Source organism: Bos grunniens, chromosome 4, assembly GCF_055505025.1.
Source record: "Bos grunniens cultivar Pamir isolate PY7600 chromosome 4, Bosgru_T2T1.0, whole genome shotgun sequence".
Taxonomy (NCBI): Eukaryota; Metazoa; Chordata; class Mammalia; order Artiodactyla; family Bovidae; genus Bos; species Bos grunniens.
Genome location: NC_141168.1, coordinates 81,639,893 through 81,660,499, shown reverse-complemented (window position 1 = coordinate 81,660,499; position 20,607 = coordinate 81,639,893). Strand labels below are relative to the sequence as shown.

The 20,607-nt window shown below is 35.8% G+C and overlaps 1 protein-coding gene and 1 long non-coding RNA gene across 11 annotated transcripts in view; one reads left to right on the top strand and one right to left on the bottom strand.

Moving 5' to 3' along the window:
- CACNA2D1 (calcium voltage-gated channel auxiliary subunit alpha2delta 1) overlaps positions 1–5,349 on the top strand; it is a 527,964-nt gene extending 522,615 nt beyond the window's left edge. For all 9 annotated transcript variants that reach the window (XM_086397179.1, XM_086397175.1, XM_086397178.1 and 6 more), the window contains one exon: positions 1,279–5,349. In XM_086397179.1, coding sequence (XP_086253305.1) covers positions 1,279–1,395 — 117 coding nt within the window. In that variant the 3' untranslated portion in view covers positions 1,396–5,349. The remainder of the gene's footprint in view (positions 1–1,278) is intronic.
- LOC147374444 (uncharacterized) overlaps positions 1–20,607 on the bottom strand; it is a 173,944-nt gene that overhangs the window by 28,002 nt on the left and 125,335 nt on the right. The window contains exon 3 of one of the 2 annotated variants that reach the window (XR_015162774.1): positions 12,607–12,790. This is a non-coding gene — a long non-coding RNA (uncharacterized LOC147374444). Of the gene's footprint in view, positions 1–11,190; positions 12,791–20,607 lie in introns of those variants that run through there. The other variant, XR_015162773.1, reaches the window with a different exon arrangement.

Sequence of the window (20,607 nt, the reverse complement as noted above, 5' to 3'; positions counted from 1 at the left end):
ATGTGAAAAACAAAATGTTCTTTAGTGGATTATTTTGCTTCAGATTTACCTTTAACAGACTTCTACTGCCTTAAAATACAATTCAAGAAGAAATTTATATGCTCGGTGACAGGCACTGTATTAAACGCTACTGAGCAAAAAGAGCCATTGTTTTAGTGTCTGGGAGTTCAGAGTCTTTGTAAAAATATTCTTACTATATTCTTTCATAACCTGTTATTCTGACTATTATAACAGATGAACCTTGGATTAGTGAATTCTTAAAAGATGTTTAGGAAAACAATGAGATAAGGGATTTTCTTGTGGAGTTTTTTTTTTTTAATTGAAGTATAATTGACCTATAATATTAAAGTTCCAGGTGTAAAATATAGTGATTCACAATTTTTAAAGGTTTTTATCCCATTTATAGTTATAAAATATTGCTACATTCCCCGTGTTGTATAATATATCCTTGTAGCTTATCTTATGCCTAGTCATTTTACCTCTTAAGATAGGAAGTTTTTTTAAAATGCAATTCATAAAGGAATCAAAGGATGCAAAAAATATTACAGAATACAGAACCTAGGAATAAAAGTAATTTTGTGTTACCAAGGAATCTAATGATCCACGAGTAGACAATAGGGGATGCAAATGAGCAAATGGGTAGCTTATATTTCATGGTTCTCTGAATAGAACAAATCTCTCTTGCTTGCTTAGCTCTTTATTTTGGATATAAGTTTTCAAAGTGTCCTTCCTTGAGGGTTCAACTACATTATTGTTTGTTTAATTCTTGACGAAGGTCCAGATGCTACATGTACAACCTTTGATACTGGATATGGAAAATAAATGCTCATTTTTCAAATTTATTTATTTATTCTACCAGTCTCAAACTTTGCCTTATAGAGCATAATTGCTAATATGTTAATTCTTTGGAATTATAAAACAGACTGTTACATTTTTATATCTTATATTTATAAATATATAAGGATGCTTGACACTGTGAAAGTAAGGGTTTTCTTTTACTTCAGAAATTGGTGTATCACTCAACTCAGCATTTATTATTAAAGTATTTCCTTTAATAATCATCAGACTCTACAACTAAAAATGTAAGGCATTCTTCAAATGGTCCTGGGAAAATTGATTAATCCAAAATTGTTGAATAGTGAAATATAGGACAATGTAATTTATCTGGATTCAAAGCAAAGCAGCATTTTAAGGTGAGTGGACTAAGCCTAGGGTACTTGGAAAGATGTCTTAGGAAATATTTTTCAGGAGTTTTCTTTTCCCTTTTCTTTCCAACAGGAGGATTATACCGACTGTGGTGGTGTCTCTGGATTAAACCCCTCCCTGTGGTCCATCATCGGCATCCAGTGTGTGCTACTTTGGCTCTTATCTGGCAGCAGACACCACCAGTTATGACCTTCTCAAACCAAATCTGCAGATTAAACTCCAGACCCTGCTGAAACAGGAGCCCTCAACTGCATTAAAATAGGGTCAACTGCAAACTCAGCAGACCACTAGCTGGGCCCACCCCATGGCATCCATCTAAGACACAGACTCATAAGGCACCCACTGGCTGCATGTCAGGGTGTCAGATCCTTCAACTTGTGTGAATGCTGCATCATCTATGTATAACATCGAAGCAGAATTCTATACATGCTCTATTGGAAAATTTGAAAACTTGTTGTTGCATTGTTGGTGATTACATGTTAAAGGGCTCCCCACACAGTTGTTTATGGATCATGCAAATTGTCTTGATTTTGACTTGCTGCAATCCTTGTTCTTTTACCAAGAAAATCTCTTGGGGAAAAGAGTTGCTTTATTTTCCTTCACTTATTCTTCTGTTAAAAATTATTTCCTGCTTTGAGTAGTTATTATTGGAAATATATAGAGAGACACAGAGGGAGAAAGAATTAACATTGGTATAATCTGACAAAATAGAAATAATGGCTTATTTTCTACAAAAAAAAAATGCCATGAATAAAATGCCTTATGAAGAATGGCTTCTCTGCCAGAAATATAACACAAATGATGGCCAAGTTTTGGTGGGTATAATGGATTGATTGTTTGAAAATAATAACTAAGAAATTAAATTAAAGGTGCTTGAGGGTAGAATTAATATGCGACATATGTCCTCATATATGTGAGCCCTTAATAAACGCTTTGATGTAATGTCCTTTTTGTTCACAGTAAAGTTCCGTAGTGCTAGCCAGAAACTTCAAAATGCTCTAAGAAAAGCTTGTTGGGGGGAGGGGAAATGTTTTTTCTTGTGATAAATGAACTTTGGTTACCAAGGGTATTTTGCATGATGCTGCTGCTATTTTAACTTTCGGTTTGTTTCTCTCTTACTGTAGAGTATAGTCCATTGAAAAGTTAACTGAGTGACATTATTGTTATGTAAGAATCTGAACCTTGCAGTGTAATGCACTTAAGTCATCTTTTAAAATGTCTTTAAACTACTCTGAATATACTGTGCAATGTAAATGCTGAATGATTGGATTAGGTAAATGGTGAAATGGGAATTAATGGATTTTATACAGATTCGTGCTTTTGCCTGAAAACCTATGTACAGATATTTTAAGTACATAAATCAGATTTGACACATTTATTTTTTGAAGAGTACATATATGTTCTCAGTGAAGAGACATCCTAGGTTTCCTCTCTGTTCGCTGGAATAGTAGCACGTACAATCCCAAACTCGCTGCTGCTTTTGTTGCCTCCGTTTTAAATGATACGAGCACTTGACCAAAATTTCCACACAGTTTGATGAGGGTTTTACAATAATCTGAACAAATAGGAAACCTTGAATCTCTATGTATGCACATGAATACTTGATTGTGAATAATCAAAATTGTTTTTATACAACCTCATTAGTGAAAATGGTTAGTGTATTAAATCAGATATTTCATTATAGAGTAATATGGTAGAATTTATTTATGCTTTAAAAGATTATTTTCAGGGTTAAACAGTATTTGAAGAAAGGATAAAAACAATGAATGTGTAACAATTATAGGGAATAATTCTGCTGAAGGCTGGAAGTATGCAGATATTTGCTCTTTTTTCAAACATGCCAGAAACTGGTATGTGTCTATGCTGGAAATTTTCTTATATATCATTTTTAAGTAAAAATCTTATTAACATTATCCAGTATGCTTTAATATGCTTCATATATCAAAGATATAACCAATTCTTTAGCATAGTTTAAAAGATATATTTGTTTTGTTTTTAGCTTTGCACACATTTGTAATTCCCTTCACCACTAATATACCCTAGGCACCACTTGTGTACATTTCCTTATTTAAAATATTTTTTTATTTAAAAACGGGGCTAGGGGGAAATGGAATCACTTTGCCAACTATCGTTCTAAGAGTTGACATCAGTTACCATTTCTAATACATTGTTGTGATTTTGTAGTCTCATTTGTAACTGGTATTGACATTTTAGAAAACACCAAAGTGATTTAAAAAAATATGGAACTTCTCACTCTAGTAACAATATGTTTAAATCATGTTGTTTGTTAATTAAATATTTAAAACTTATTGTTAACTTTTGCTAGACTATTTTAAATCATGAAAGTGTTGAGAAGGGGATATCGAAATATAGTTATGTTAGCTTGTGTACATAAACGACGCACATTAAAACAAGCAAATTGCTTCCAGCATACAACAGACTACCTTAAAATTATCTTTAAAATCTATTAAATATATTTTCATGGCTAATGTCACTGAAGTGTGTTTTCATCAACTACATGTTGTGTTCATCACAGTGAAACTTGGCATCTCCTGGCAGGGTCCTATTTGATTTCATTTGCCATCAAAATATATTTATGTATATGAGTCTTGCCATGATCCTTTATTTTCTGTTATAAATTAAACATATATTATGACAGCCACATATATGTTAATAAATTGGGTAAGAACATGCTCTCTGACTAAAAATTGTTCTCATACCTAATACTAGTCTTCATGCATTTTGAAAGACCATAACACTCATCCCATCCAATTATTATGTTTACTTTAGGATTTTTCTGAGTTTTGATTGTTGAACAATAACTTAAATCATAGCCTGTTATAATATTAATTTTCAAAGACTTAATAGTACAAGAGATCAAGAAAAAAGCTTTTGAACTCCTTTTGCTTACCTAATGTTTTGCTATGCTCACGCAGCTGGGTAGTTTTCACTAAAACAAAACCAAAATAAGTCTTGTATTGGAGTTGAATAACAGAAATGGATTTTGCATTAATGATTTGTTTATATTTTCTTCATTTGAACAACCAGCATTACTGCCAAACACCAATCGTGGTCCATATTTGTAACAGGTTTTTAACATGACATAGTTAGCAAGTTTGACTGAAGAGATTTTTAGGTCCTGGGTCTAATAAGATTTTAGTATGATCTTTTTTCATGTTTCTAATGCCTGAGGCATTATTGCTTAACTTGGAAAAATCTAGACAGTGTTGCTGCCATTTGTAAGTTTTCCTATAATATTCCTTTTATTAACTTTAAAACTGGCCTTACTGGGTTCAAATAGGCAGTATCCCTTTTAAGTGACCTTTGCAACTCAAGTGTTACTTGCTTATTTGATGCTCTTTTGTATTTTACATCTCATTTAAATCTTTCTCTCCACCAAAGCTTAAATTCTATGTCTTAATTTAAACTCTGAACTATTCCATTAATCATGTTAGTTGACATTAAAGTGTCTAGAGGTACAGAGGCTGACCTAGGGAAACAAAATGGATGTTGTGACTCAGAGGATACAGTAGAATGATGGTCTCACCTGCCCACAGTTTCAAATATGTTACAATTATCTGGAGCCGGGACCTGTGTTGTTTTCCCATAGCACAGAATGTTAATACCGCTATTATTCCATGTACATTTCTGTAAAGAACAAATCAATAAAGCAAAGGTATGAAGTTTCTTGATTTCTTGAAAAAGTTCCAGGATGTTAAAGTCTTAGAAAACCTTTACCAACAGTTTCATCTACTTTATTTCTAATTCACAAGATTAACTCAAAGAAATTCTGAGACTAATGGGATACTGTCTTGAAAAGATGCCAATTAAGTCTACAGTGTGACCTGACAGAGCTGTCTTTTTTGTTGTGCTGTATGTTGTTGGATCATTTCTATTAGGGATACTTTTATTGAAATGCTCAGTGTGCATCCATGAAAAAGGCCAAGTGGCTTTGTGAACAAAAGATACTTTCTCCCCTTTATTATGTTCTCTTGACACTTTTGTGGAAATTAGCCTGATAAAAACATTTTTGTAAAAATTTGTATATTACTGTTATAAAAATATTTATAATCCCAGAAAATGTTGTGTTAAATCTTGTGCAAAAACAGTATATTCAGAATAAAAGTTTATCATTTAAAGTCACCAGCTTTGATTATTTAATTATTTAAAATTCAGTTCAAAGAACCAGAGGTCTCTGTCATACATACAGTTTAAGAAAGCAGGCTTTCCAGTGGAGAGAATTGTAGATTGTGAAAATAAAATCTGGCATTATAAAAGTGCTTTTACAGTTTCAACCTCAACTCACAAACAAATTTAATTGCAACTCCTTTGCATAACTCTGACCCTTCTCACATGTGCTTCTGCCATCAAGATAGTTAGGAACTTATTAAAACAAACTTTTGACTTACGTAAGAAATTTTTTTCTGTACAAAAATAATGTTTCCATGCTTCTTTAAAGACTGTGGGAAAATAGTTTGAAAGAAACAAGTGAAATATATGAAATGCATATAACTGTTATACATGTGATTAACACAACTATCCCTCCTAGCTGATAGCTACGTTATAGCAAATAAAAGCTGACACAGTGAAATATAATATACAGAATTTTTTAACTTGTATATGCCTTTTACATTTAGACCAGCTTACCACCTGCCCTCCTATGCTCACCTATTAAGTAATGAGCCTGGTATTCTGTAGAATCTAATATAATGTAAGCCTATTTTTCATTTTGGGAACTCTTTAAGAAAGAGAGCAAGAATACCTACACGGAAGAGGAATGTAGTATGTGGGCTACCAGTGATGGTGATTACTGGAAAATCTGACTCCTTGTTTCTGATCAAGGCATTTTAACAGGGAAACTAGTAAAAAGGGTAAGGTGAATAACATTTGCTTTTTGAACATCTGGCTTCATTCTGAACCAATTTATCCCCTCAATCAATCCTCTTACTCCCTGCTACCCTCATTTCCTCTATCAATCATCTTGATCCCATCCCCACCTCTTCCCTAGGGACCACGCCTCATCAATCCTCCTTTCTCAAGCATATTCAGTCTCCCTTTTCTACAGACTTTCTTCCCTCTACCTGCAAACACATTCAGAACACCTCTACTTAAGACACGACTCAGTACTAAACAACAATAAAGTAAAATCAACTATCCGTTGCTGCACAGTTGCCCCATTACTTCAAGTATAACACTAAAAATATGTGTGTGTATTTTAACATTTATTCTTTGCAATATCTCAACGAGGCCTTAGAATTTTAGATATGAAAAGCTTGTTCTCTCTGACCTTATGGGTTAGTGCTGAAAATTTTAAGTTCCTTATATGAAGGTCTGATAACTTCAAGGTCTTGGGCACTTCTTGATTCTCAAATTCTTTATATCTTAAAATTGGGTCATTATTCACAAAGCACCAATACAGTTTTCTATAAATTGGTATATAATCAACAATACTATATAATAATATTTTTATTTAATAGATTATTTTAAATAAGCATATTTTTAAAAATTTAACATTACTATGTAACTGGAAAACCAATGTAATTTGCTATAATTAGTAATCATGTCACACGTTCATATCTATTATAAATTTTAAAAAAGCATACACCAGTGTCAAGTGTGCTAGATTTAACATTTCTTCAACACATTTATTGTAATGATAAATTAGGCAGTTTCTCTGTTGCTGCCATGAATGTTTTCAAGATTAAATCTGGACTCAGTCACCTGACTATATATTGTAAGTAGTAGTGGATTAAAATATTTACCAAAACGCACACTCGTGAAGTTTTTCAAAGTTTGAGTTTTCTTGGATGCATGGGTTTAGTTTTTCAAAACTACTTTATCATAGTAATTTTTCAGTATCTCAGGACCCTCACATGTCTTTAAAGTTTACTTGTAAAATATATTCACTGATATAAGGACAAAATATAATGTACCAAGGTTGGAATAACAATAGCAATTTTCTATATTGAGGACTGTTTTCTCAAATTGTTTAAGAAAAACTGACCTTTTGTGAAATTATGGGATAGCTGATAACTATTGTAAATAGTGAAACTGTTAATAAACTTAGGTTAGATACCATTTTATCTGCACTCTAATCCCTCCTTTTATAATTGCAAAATTATACTGATCTGTAAAATTCCTAAACCTGATAGATACTGACCTAGTCCTTAGGAGAGCAGTGTGCCACGTAGTAACTGCAATCTGCTGTTTAGATTTGGCTTCTGACTTTACTACTTAATAGCTGTGTAACCCCGTGCAAATTATGTGATGTTTCCAAGCTTCAGTTTCCTCATCCTTAAAAAAGTAATAGTAACTGCACAGTAGGATGGTAATGATGACTAAATGATATAATTAATATATAGGGCCCAGACTGTCAGCTCTCAGCAATGGTCTCCATGATTATTATATATTGTTACCATAATCATCTTCCCAGCCAGCATCATCATTTTGACCTAGAGCTTTTCAGATCCTAATTAACTGCATCATTTGTCATTTAAGATACTTACTGATTCTCTATTCAACTGAACTGTTAGAAGTAGAGCCTTATTTAAAATAAAAAGCAGCACCTTCCTTAATGGAACTGCTGGGTAGGAATATTGAAAATTTAACAAGAATTTACAATAAAGTGCTATAAGAAATGATTGTTCCCACATTTATTTCTTATAGAAATAAGAAATGAATTATTTCTCTGATGTAAGAAATAAAATATATATATTGTGGGAGCTTACAATACGATAACCTAGCTAGACTGAGTGGCCAGAGGAGGTTGCCATGATACTGAGTTAAGGGAAAGAGGCAGCAATACAATTACAAGAGTGGAGAGTATGTGAAAGCTGAGGGGCGCATGCAAGAACCTGGAGGGAGCTGATTATGAGTTCAGTATGGCTTGGGGGTAGGGTGATAAGTAGCTAAATATGAAGTGGAAGATGACGCTGAAGATAAAAAGGACCATAGCCTGGAGCCCCCTCCAGATGACATGGGGTTAGGTAACTGGAAGCTGCTGAAGGTTTTTAAGCAGAAAACAGTTTGATGAGATTGGCATTTCAGGGAAAACCTGGATGGAATATGGGTTATTGGTAGAATACCTACAGGAAAGAACCAATTAAGAGGCTATTGTCAAGGTGAGAAACTTGTTGATTGGCATATAGGAAGCTAGATAGAAAAAGCGGACTGATTTTAGAAGTATTCAGAAGGGAAACGGGAAAGAATTTCATGATCTACTTGTACTAAAAAAGAAAGGACAAAATGTACAGTTACTCCCAGGTTTTTGAAGTTTAATATTGTGTGGAATAATACAGTCCCCCAAGTTAGGAAAGAATGGAGGGTACTAGAAATAGGGACAGGTGAGACAAAACCAGAGGAGAAAATGAGGGCTTCCTCTTTAGAAATATTGTCTAAACGTAAGACCAGAAACTATAAAACTCCTAGAGGAGAACATAGGCAAAACACTCTCTGACATACATCACAGCAGGATCCTCTATGACCCACCTCCCAGAATATTGGAAATAAAAGCAAAAATAAATGGGACCTAATTAACCTTAAAAGCTTCTGCACATCAAAGGAAACTATTAGCAAGGTGAAAAGACAGCCTTCAGAATGGGAGAAAATAATAGCAAATGAAGCAACCGACAAACAACTAATCTCAAAAATATACAAGCAACTCCTACAGCTCAACTCCAGAAAAATAAATGACCCAATCAAAAAATGGGCCAAAGAACTAAATAGACATTTCTCCAAAGAAGACATACAGATGGCTAACAAACACATGAAAAGATGCTCAACATCACTCATTATCAGAGAAATGCAAATCAAAACCACTATGAGGTACCATTTCACACCAGTCAGAATGGCTGCGATCCAAAAGTCTACAAGTAATAAATGCTGGAAAGGGTGTGGAGAAAAGGGAACCCTCTTACACTGTTGGTGGGAATGCAAACTAGTACAGCCACTATGGAGAACAGCGTGGAGATTCCTTAAAAAACTGGAAATAGAACTGCCTTATGATCCAGCAATCCCACTGCTGGGCATACACACTGAGGAAACCAGAAGGGAAAGAGACACGTGTACCCCAATGTTCATCGCAGCACTGTTTATAATAGCCAGGACATGGAAGCAACCTAGATGTCCATCAGCAGACGAATGGATAAGAAAGCCGTGGTACATATACACAATGGAGTATTACTCAGCCATTAAGAATACATTTGAATCAGTTCTAAGGAGGTGGATGAAACTGGAGCCTATTATACAGAGTGAAGTAAGCCAGAAGGAAAAACACCAATACAGTATACTAACGCATATATATGGAATTTAGAAAGATGGTAACAATAACCCGGTGTACGAGACAGCAAAAGAGACACTGATGTATAGAACAGTCTTATGGACTCTGTGGGAAAGGGAGAGGGTGGGAAGATTTGGAAGAATGACATTGAAACATGTAAAATATCATATAAGAAATGAGTTGCCAGTCCAGGTTCAATGCACGATACTGGATGCTTGGGGCTAGTGCACTGGGACGACCCAGAGGGATGGTATGGGGAGGGAGGAGGGAGGAGGGTTCAGGATGGGGAACATATGTATACCTGTGGCGGATTCAATTTGATATTTGGCAAAACTAATACAATTATGTAAAGTTTAAAAATAAAATAAAATTAAAGAATATATATAGAAACAACAACAAAAAAAAGAAATATTGTCAATGATCTTTTGCAAGGTGCTGAGGATACAAAGATGATACATTCTCCAGTGCCTGGAATGTATACTCCAGAATAATGATTTTTAACACGGACTTATTTAGAAACCCTTTTTGGAGGTTTTATTAGTTCATTTTCTTTAAAATACTGACTCAGGATGCACTCTAATTCAGAATCTCAGGTATTTCTAGTGTGCAGTCACCACTACACTACTGGCGGGTGTTAAACGACAGGTGTGACAATTCTGGTGCAGATTATCTGAATTAGACTTTTCAAACCCAATTTAGATGTATGTTACTGGCTCAATTTTAAATTAACCCCCTTTTTGAGCACTTTTTTGGCAACATACCCTATGATTCCAACTCAATTGCAATTTTTCTGAGGACTACTTCTTAAGGTTTTATTTTCTCTTCTAATCCAGATTCTGTATCTGTACATAGCTGATAACCAATAAAGTTTTCATTGATTGTGGTTGATAAACAAGACCACCATTAAGACGATTTCTACCAGAGGAAATTCTATTCCTATTAGTCATATTGATGATATCAAATGTCTCAGAGTTGAACCACAGATTTCTATAAATATTATCAGTGAACTCCGTCAATAAGGTTCATTCTTATGGAAATGATACTGCAAGTCAGAATAAAATTAGGAAATAACATAACAATCTGGTTTCTATAGATACTGTATTTAATTAAATGATGTTTTCCCTGATAAAAAGCTAACCAAAACTTTTAAAATTCCACTAAAAATATAAGTGCTTCAGATTGATGTCAGACTGCCCCATTCATCTATTCCACAGAACCTCAAAGAGCTCTAACTGAAGCAAGACCATTAGGTACATAATGGAGATGCCAGGCTCCACAGTTAGACTACCTGGGTCCACATCCCAACTCCCCAACATGTGCATGTTATATAACACCTCTAACTGTTATATATATCAGTCTTATTTATACTATTGACTCCACAAATATTTGTGTATAAAATTAATAGTCACTATCTAATTGCTGTCCAGCCTCTGCTTCTTGTTTCAGAAGCTCAATCATTCTGATGCTGATGATTTCAGGAGTGCCTAGAGAAACTTGGCATTAAGATTTCTAAGGTGTGAGGGATACTGCAAGAACTTCAGATTTTTTACTTGCTGGATAGTATGGATACAGTGATGACATTGATGAGAAATACAAACAGCAAAAGCTATAGAAGAATGTGGGGAGAAAATTCATCCAAAAATTCACATAAATATATTATTACTAGCTCTAAAAAATCATTGCAATAAAAGATCTTGGTAATAAGAGACAAATAGCAAACTAGAGAACAGGGCCAGATGGAAACTGAATTGGGTTTAGTTACAGGGCTGGGAAGAAGGAAGATCCAAACTGTCCCGGGTATTTGATCCAAATCTCAAAAACAACTATACCAATATCTCAGATGACTATAGATGCAACAATTCCAATAAAATATTAGCAAACTAAAGTTAACAACACATTAAAAGGATAATACACTATGACAAAGTAGTTATTTTTCTTAGGATAGAAGGATAATTAAATATGTTAATAAATTAATCACATTAATAGCATACAATATAAAAATATTATCATCTCAATATATGTAGAAAAAAGTCATTTGACAACAATACAACACCCTGTAATGATAAAAACACTTGACCTATAGGCCCGCACTCCCATCACACACTCCCCAGCCTGAGATGTTCCCCCATGGGTGTGGGTGGGGGCTGGGCACTGAAGCTTAGCCTTTGGAGATGAGACCCAGGGAAAGGACTCAGGTTGGCTGCACAGAGGCAGGCTGACGAGGCTGCAGTGTTTCAGTGAGGGTACAGTCAGAGGGGTCTGTGCCCGCACAGAGTAGAAAGGTGCCCTTGTTGCGGGGGAGGGGAGAGAGGTGGGCATGAGGAGAGGGCAAGACCACCCGAGGAGCTTCTTTCCCTGCGTGTGTGTTCTCTATAAACAGGACACCACCTACAGAAGCTCCGGGGAGCGGGTACAGGCAACTGCCTCTGCTAGGGAACCTGCGAGCAACACCGAGGACTGACCCTGCTGTCCTGGGACAGCTCAAGCAGCGCCACCACTAACACGGCCTTCTGGGGAGCAAGAACTGGCTGCCACACCTGCACAACCCATATCAGAGGAATAACGGCCGGGACACACTGAGGAAAGAGTCAGCAAGCATCCGAAGTAAAAGCAGCTGCTCGATTCCAGACAAGGTGGCAGATTAGAAGGACTTGAGCTCACCTCCTTTCACAAAAACAGCAAAATCACAACTAAATGCTGAACAACCATACATTAAAAGATTTAAAAACAAACAAACAAACTTGGAATCAACCAAAAATATTTTACATCCAAGGGCAAAGAAGAAGCCACAATGAGACAACAGTAGAGGCATTTTCACGATGTAATCAAGTCCCATACCCACTGGATGGACAAGGCAGAAATTGGAAAATAATTATATCATAGAGGTTCTCCCACCAGAGTGAGAGTTCTGAGCCACACATCAGTCTCCCCAGCCTGGGTGTCTGGCACTGGGAGGAGAAGACCCCAGAATATTTGGCTTTAAGGACCAGCAGAGCTTGAGTGCAGGAATCCAAAAGGACTGGGAGAAACAGATTCTACTCTTGAAGGGCACACGTGAGAAGTCACGTGCACTGGGACCCAGCACGAAGCAGTGACTCCATAGGAGACTGAGTTAGACTTGCCTCTGGGTCCTGGAGCATCTCCTGGTGGCTGTGGCTCACTGAAGGGCCAAGGGCACTGGCAGCAGAGGCCCCAGGACATAGTGATGGGCTTGAGCTCACCTGAAGGTCTCCATTTTGGCACAAAGACCAGGCACCATCTAACAGCCTGCAGGCTCCAGCACTGGAATGCCTCAAAAAAAGGAATCTGAAAGAGAAAGGATACATGTATCTGTTTTACTGATAACTGAGCTGCAAGCCTTAAACCAACAGAATACTGTATGTCAACTATATTCTAATAAAATTAAATGATTTTAAAAGGTGGCAAATTATACCTAATTATGACTAGATATAAAATTTATACATGTAATGTTAAGATTAAAACAGAATCTGAAAGGTGAAATCTAGAATGTGCAAATTTGTAGTAATTAAAAATGTATTTCTGTCATTTTGTTAGCTTTATCAAATGTTTAACACGTACTTCCAGAGTAGTTCTATGTAATGGATTCAACATTATAATGAAAAGGGTCACAAAGAACAACGCTCCCCAACTCAATAGATCTGACCTTGACTGAAATTCTAATATGTATGTGGTCTAATTTGAAAAAACATTATTCTATCTGAATATATAATCCACAAATTAGCATTGTGATCTATGAAATTACTACTATAAATTGTGTCCAATATATTGAACAAAAATTCTAAAATTTAGTGAGTGACAAAATCAACCAGAATTCATTTATAACACATTCCAGTAAAATGTCAATTAGAAATTAAAATTAAATAAAAGGAGAGGGAAAATTAAGAAAACAACTCCATCTACCATTACATCAAAAAGAACAAAATACTTAGGAACATATCCCATTAAAGAGATAAAATACTTGTACTCCCAAAACTCTAAGACATGAATTAAAAAAAAAAAACACCTATATATGATGCAAACATGGGAAAATATACTCATTTATAAAATGGAAGAATATTGTTTAAATGACCATACTATACAAAGAAATCTAGAGATTCAATGCAATTCCTATGAAAATACCAATGGGATTTTTCACAGAGCTAGGAAAAATAATTCTGAAATTTATATGGAAACACAAAACACCTTGAATAGCCAAAACGATCTAGAGAAGAAAAATAAAGTGAGAGGATTGCACTTCATGATGTCAAACTCTACTACAAAGCTACAGTATTCAAAAGTACAGACACGTAGATTAATGGAACTGATTAGAGATTCCAGAAGCAAACTCACATTTATGTGGAAAATTAATCTATGATAAAGAGGGCAAGAATATACAATGGGGAAAAGACACTCTTCAAGAAATGGCAATGGGAAAAATGACCAGCTACATGCAAAAGAATCACACTGGACTGCTCTATCACAGCATGCACAAAAATAAATTCACAAATGAAGCCATAAAACTTCTAGAAAAAAATGGCAGTACAATTTTTGCCATTGGTCCTCACAAAATATTTTTATATGTCTCCCAGCACAGGTGAAACAAAAGCAAAAATAAGCAAATAGGATTACATCAAACTATGAAGCTTCTGCACAGAGAAATGAGTTATCAACAAAACAAAAACATCAGCTACAGAATGTGAGAAGATATTTGTAAATGATGTGAGTTATAAGGGATTAATATCCAAAAGATACCAAGAACTTATTCAACACAACATCAAGAAAATAAACACTCTGATTTAAAAATGGGCAGAGGATCTGAATAGATATATGGTCATCAGCAAATAAAAAAGTTTTCAGCATCACTAATTATCAAGGAAATGCAAGTCAAAACCACAGTGAAGGGACTTCCCTGGTTGTCCTGTGGTTAAAACTTCGTTTTCCAATTCAGGTGGCAGTGGGTTTAATTCCTAGTCAGGGAGCTAAGATCCACATACCTCATGGCCAAAAAAACAAAACATAAAACAGAAGCAGTATTATAACAATTTCAACAAAGACTTTAAAAAAATGGTCCACATTTTAAAAAATCTTTTAAAAAAACACAATGAAATATCACTTCACACTGTCAGAATAATGATTATTAAAAAGACATAAAATAAGAAGTGTTGGTAAGGATATGAAAAAAGGCAGAAATTTCATGCTAGGGGATTGTGAGTATGTAAATTGGTGCATGGTTCCCCTACATGAATCACAACCTTGTTGTAGCAAAGGGGCTTGCATAGCTCAATGAAGCAATGAGCCATTCCATGCAGAGCCACCCAAGATAGATTATAGAGAAGAAATGTGGTCCACTGGAGGAGGAAATTACAAATCGCTTCAGTATTATTGCCGCAAGAATGCCAGGAAGAATATAAATGAGACAAAAACAAAAAAAAGACACTGGAAGATGAGCCCAGCAGGTTGGAAGGTATCCAATATGCTACTGGGGAAGAGCAGAGGGCAATTACTAATAGCTCCAGAAATAATGAAGTGGCTGGGCCAAGGAAGACATGACAGTTAGTTGTGGATGTGTCTGGTGGTGAAAGTAGTCTGAAGATGTAAAGAACAGTATTGAATAGGAACCTGGAATGTTAGGTCCATGAATCAAGATGAATTGGACATGGTCAAGCAGGAGATGGCAAGAGTGAACATCAACAACTTAGGAATCAGTGAACTAAAATGGAATGGGCAAATTTAATTCAGATGACCATTATATCTACTACTGTGGGCAAGAATCCCTTAGAAGAAATGGAGTAGCGTGCATAGTCAACAAGAGTCCAAAATGCAGTACTTGGGTGCAATCTCAAAAATGACAGAATGATCTCAGTTTGTTTCCAAGGCTACAGTAATCCAAGTCTATGCCCCAACCTCTAATGCTGAAGAATCTGAAGTTGACTGGTGCTATGAAGACTTCAAGACCTAGAACTAACACCAAAAGAAGATGTCCTTTTCATCACAGAGGATTGGAATGGAAAAGTAGGAAGTCAAGAGATATCTGGAGTAATAAGCAAGTTTGGTCTTGGAGTACAAAATGAAGCAGGACAAAGGCTAACAGAGTTCTGTCAAGAGAACACACTGGTCATAGCAAGCACCCTTGTCCAAGAACACAAGAGATGACTCTACACATGGATATCACCTGATGGTCAATACCAAAATCAGATTGATATATTTTTTGCAGCCGAAGATGGAGAGGCTCTGTACAGTCAGCAAAAACAAGATCTGGAACTGACTGTGACTCAAATCATCAGCTCCATATTACAAATTTCAGGCTTAAATTCAAGAAAGTAGGGAAAACCACTAGGCCACTCAGGTATGGCCTAAATCAGAGCCTTTATGATTATACAGTGGAGGTGATGAATAGATTCAAGGGAATAGATCTGGTAGACACAGTGCCTGAAGAACCACAGACAGAGGTTTGTAACACTGTATGGGAGGCTGTGACTGATACAGTCCTAAAGAAAAACAAATGCAAGAAGGCAAAGTGGTTGTCTAGCAGGCTTTACAAGTAACTGAGAAATGAAGAGAAGTGACAGGCAAGGGAGATATATCCAACTGAATGTAGAGTTCCAGAGAACAGCAAGGAAAGATAAGAAGGACTTCTTCAATGGAAAATGCAAAGAAGTAGAGGAAAACAATAGAATGGGAAAGACTAGAGATCTCTTCAAGATGGAGATACCATGTGAAAATTTCATGCAAGGATGGGCATGATAAAGGACAGAAATGGTAGGGACCTAACAAAAGCAGAAGAGATTAAGAAGAGGTGGCAAGAATGCACAGAAGAACTTTACCAAAAAGGTCTTATGACCCAGATAACCATGATGGTGTGATCACGTGCTAGAACCAGACATCTTAGAGTGCAAAGTCAAGGGGGCCTTAGGAAGCATACTATGAACAAAGCTAGTGGAGGTGATGGAATTCCAGCTGAGCTATTTCAAATCCTAAAAGATAATGCTGTTAATGTGCTGCATTTAATATGTCAGCAAATTTGGGAAACTCGGCAGTGGAAAGGTCAGTTTTCATTTCAATCCCAAGAAAGGCAATGCCAAAGAACGTTCAAACTACAAAACAATTGTGCTCATTTCACATGCTAGCAAAGGTAATGCTCAAAATCCTTTAAGCTGTGCTTAGCTGCATGTGAATCAAGAATTTCCAGATGTACAAGAAGAGTTTAGAAAAGGCAGAGGAAGCAGAGATCAAACTGTCAACATTTGTTGGATCATGGATAAAGGAACAGAATTACAGAAAAACATCTACTTCTGCTTCCTTGACTTCACTAAACCTTTGTGTAGGCATGCATGCTAAGTCACTTGTCATGCTTGACTCTTTTGCAACCCCATGGACTGTAGTCTGTCAGGCTCCTCTGTCCATGGGATTTTCCAGGCAAGAATACTAGAGTGGGTTACCATGCCCTCCTCCAGGGGAATCTTTTCAACCTAGGGATCAAACACATGTCTCTTATGTCTCCTGTATTGGCAGGTGAGTTCTTTACCACTAGTGCCAACTGGGAATGTGTAGATCACAAAAAACTGTGGAAAATTCTTAAAGAGATGGGAATACCAGACCACCTTACCTGTCTCCTGAGAAACTTATATGTAGGTAAGAAGCAACCGTTAGACTGGGACATGGAATAACTGACTGGTTCAAGATTGAGAAAGGAGTACAACAGGGCTGTACTTGTCACCCTATTTAATTTATATACAGAGTACATCATGATAAATGCTGGACCAGATGAATCACAAGCTGGAATCAAAATTGGTAGGAGGGAGAAATATAACAACCTCAGATATGGAGATGTCACTCTAGATGTCACATTAGATGCCACTCTAATGGCAGAAAGCAAAAACGAATTAAAGAGCCTCCTGCTGAAGGTGAAAAAACTGTCTTGAAACTCAACATTAAAAAACTAAGATCATTGCATCTGTTTCTCTCTCTTCATGGTAAATACAAGGGGAAAAAGTGGAAGCAGAGACAAATTTTATTTTCTTGGGCTCGAAAAATCACAGCAGACAGTGACTGCATCCATGGAATTAAAAGATGCTTGGCCCTTGGAAGGAAAGCTATGACAAATCTAGACAGTGCATTAAAATGCAGAGACATTAATTTGTCAACAAAGGTCCATATAGTCAAACTATGGTTTTTCTATTAGTCATGTACAGATGTGAGAGTTTGACCATAAAGAAGGCTGAGTGCTGAAGAATTGATGCTTTCAAACTGTGGTGCTGGAGAAGATTCTTGAGAGTCCCTTGGACTGCAAGGAGGTCAGAACTGTTAATCATAAAGGAAATCAACCCTGAATAGCCACTGGAAGGACTGATGCTGATGCTAAAGCTCCAATACTTTGGCCACCTGATGCAAAGAGCTGACTCATTAGAAAAGACCCTGATACTGGGAAAGATTGAAGGAAAAAGGAGAAGTGGGTGACAGAGAATAAGATGGTTATATAGCATCATCGACTCAATGGACATGAATCTGAGCAAACTCTGGGAGAAAGTGGAGGACAGAGAAGCCTGTTGCGCTATAGTCAATGGAGTCACAAAAGAGTTGGACATGACTTAGAGACTGAACAACAAGAACAACCAAAACTGTTTATTACAGTATTATGTACAATTGTCAAGGTATGGAATAATCTAAGTGCCCATCAATACATGAGTGGGTAAAGAAGATGTGGTTTCTATGTACACTAGCATATTACTTAGTCATGGAAAAGAACCAGATCTTGTCATTCATGACAACATGGATGGATTTAAAGGATATTATGCTAGGTGAAATAAATCAAAGAAAGAAAAATAGTGCATAATTTCACTTATATGTGAAATTTACATAAACAAATGAGTAAGCATAATACAGAAACAGAGTTATAGTTACAGAAAGAAACAGGTGATTACCTGAAGGTACAGTGGTGGGTAAAGAAATAGGTAAAGAAATTTAAGATGTACAAACTACCAGTTGCAAAATAAATGAATTACAGGTATACTATGTACAGTAATGGGAGTATAGTTCAGAACTGTTTAACAGGTTTGTAGGGTGACATCATAACTACACTTAGTGTGAGGATCATTTTTAAATGTACAAAATTATCAAATCACTCTGTTGTGTGTCAGTAACTAACACAGTATTGTAGGGCAACTATACTTAAAACAAACAAATAATCTTAAAAAGAGTTCAGATTTATGATTACCAGAAAGGGTGACAGTAGATGGGAATTGGATAAAGTCAGTTGAAATATACAAACTTCCAATTATAAAGTAAATAAGAACTAGGAATATAATGTACAACATGATAAAAATAACTAACACTGTTTAGTGTTGAATACGAATGATACTGAGAGAAAATCCTAAGATTCTTACCAGATGAAAGTTTTTTCCTATTTCTTTAATTGTACTATGAGATGATGAATATTCACTAAACTTACTGTGATAATTACTTCATGATATATGTAAGTCAAATCATTAAGTTATACATCTTCTACTTATACAAGCTCTATGTCAATTACATCAATAAACCGGAAGGGAAAAGGAACATATAACAGATGTCTAAGACCTAACTAAAGTTGTCTGAATATTAAGTGCCAGGTTGACCTCTGAACCTGCAATGGCCCAACAGGAACTTCCCCTCCCTACTCTGCTCCTGTGGATGTCTCTTTATCAAATATATAAGGAACAGTTTCTGCTTATACCCTTGTAACAAATTTCAGTTCACTGTTAGCACTTGGAGTTATTCAAGGAAGTCAATCACATTCTCCACTGGACTCAGATACAGTTTTACCTTTCTGATACTCGAAAACCTCTCCTAGTGTCTGGTGGTTCATTCTGTTCTCAAGCACAGCTCCCAGGTGGACTCTTAGTGTGCACCGTGTCCTCCTACCACAGACTATGTGTATATGTGACTAGTCAAATGTTGTTGGTCTCATCTTCCCAGTGTTGGAGGTTGTGTACAGACATCCCTATAACTCTAGGCTGGTGCATTCCTCTCATGAGTGTGGTAAAAAGGCAGCAATTAAACAATCAAGTAGATAAGACAAAGAATCCTTCAGATTTTAATCAGCCTTTGCTTCTTGAAGCAAAAGAACACTAATGGAAACAAATGGACTAAGTTGAACCGTGATTCCAGACACATGACGGAAGCATTCACTAAGTAAGGGAAGTCAGGAGAGGACTGGATTGGAGGAGAAACCATGAGTTCAACCGGCAAGATTTGGTTATATGTGCCATGAAATAATGAGGTATCATGTAGCTGTAGGATAAGAGTCTACATCTCAGCAGGAAAATGCATAGGAAAAAACACAAATGTGAGGGTTCCATTTATAAATACCACTTGAAGTCATCAGTTTACATGTAGAAGGCTAGGCAAATTTAAAAAAAATTGCAATAAACATGTATTTATTGCAATGAATCCTTTGACTCTAAACTACTATTCATGCCAATTTACTCAAATTTCTTATAAAGGTAGAATTTTAAAGAATCATAATGATGTTTTAAAGAAAGGTGTTAATTTCCATGGGTATGTCCATAATTTCTAGCTTTTTAGGTAAATTTTATAGAGAAGCTATGTCTGAGGTCTTAGATCATATAAGAAATAAACACTAAATATTGAGAAGGATTTTTCATAAATTCCTATGAAGGAATTGAACATGTCCCACACTTGGCTTAAATGAACTTATGGCAGCAGCAAAAAAAAAAAAAAAAAGAATATAGAAAGAGAAGCAAAGGACTGGGTGGGAAAAGAAGAGGAGGAACATTCATCTCAAATATGACTTCTCCTACATAGACTTTCTAGCATTAACAGGAAAAGGAATTTATTCCTAAGTAATTTTTCTACTTGTTTTGTTATCTTAAAAAAAAAAAAAACACTGTATAGTTGTATTTATTTATCATCATTCCCTAATAAATCCTGAGATCTTCCAAACAAGGGCCAGTTATCTTTGAAATCTCACTATGACATCAAAGATGAAAAGTTTGATATTTGTCCCATAAATCTAGTAAGAAGAGATCTATAATATAGTTTTGATATGTAAAAAGAGATGATTGGAAAGCACTTGATCTATTTTTCCTCATATATTTAGGTGTGTCCCAATGAAAGACTTTAGT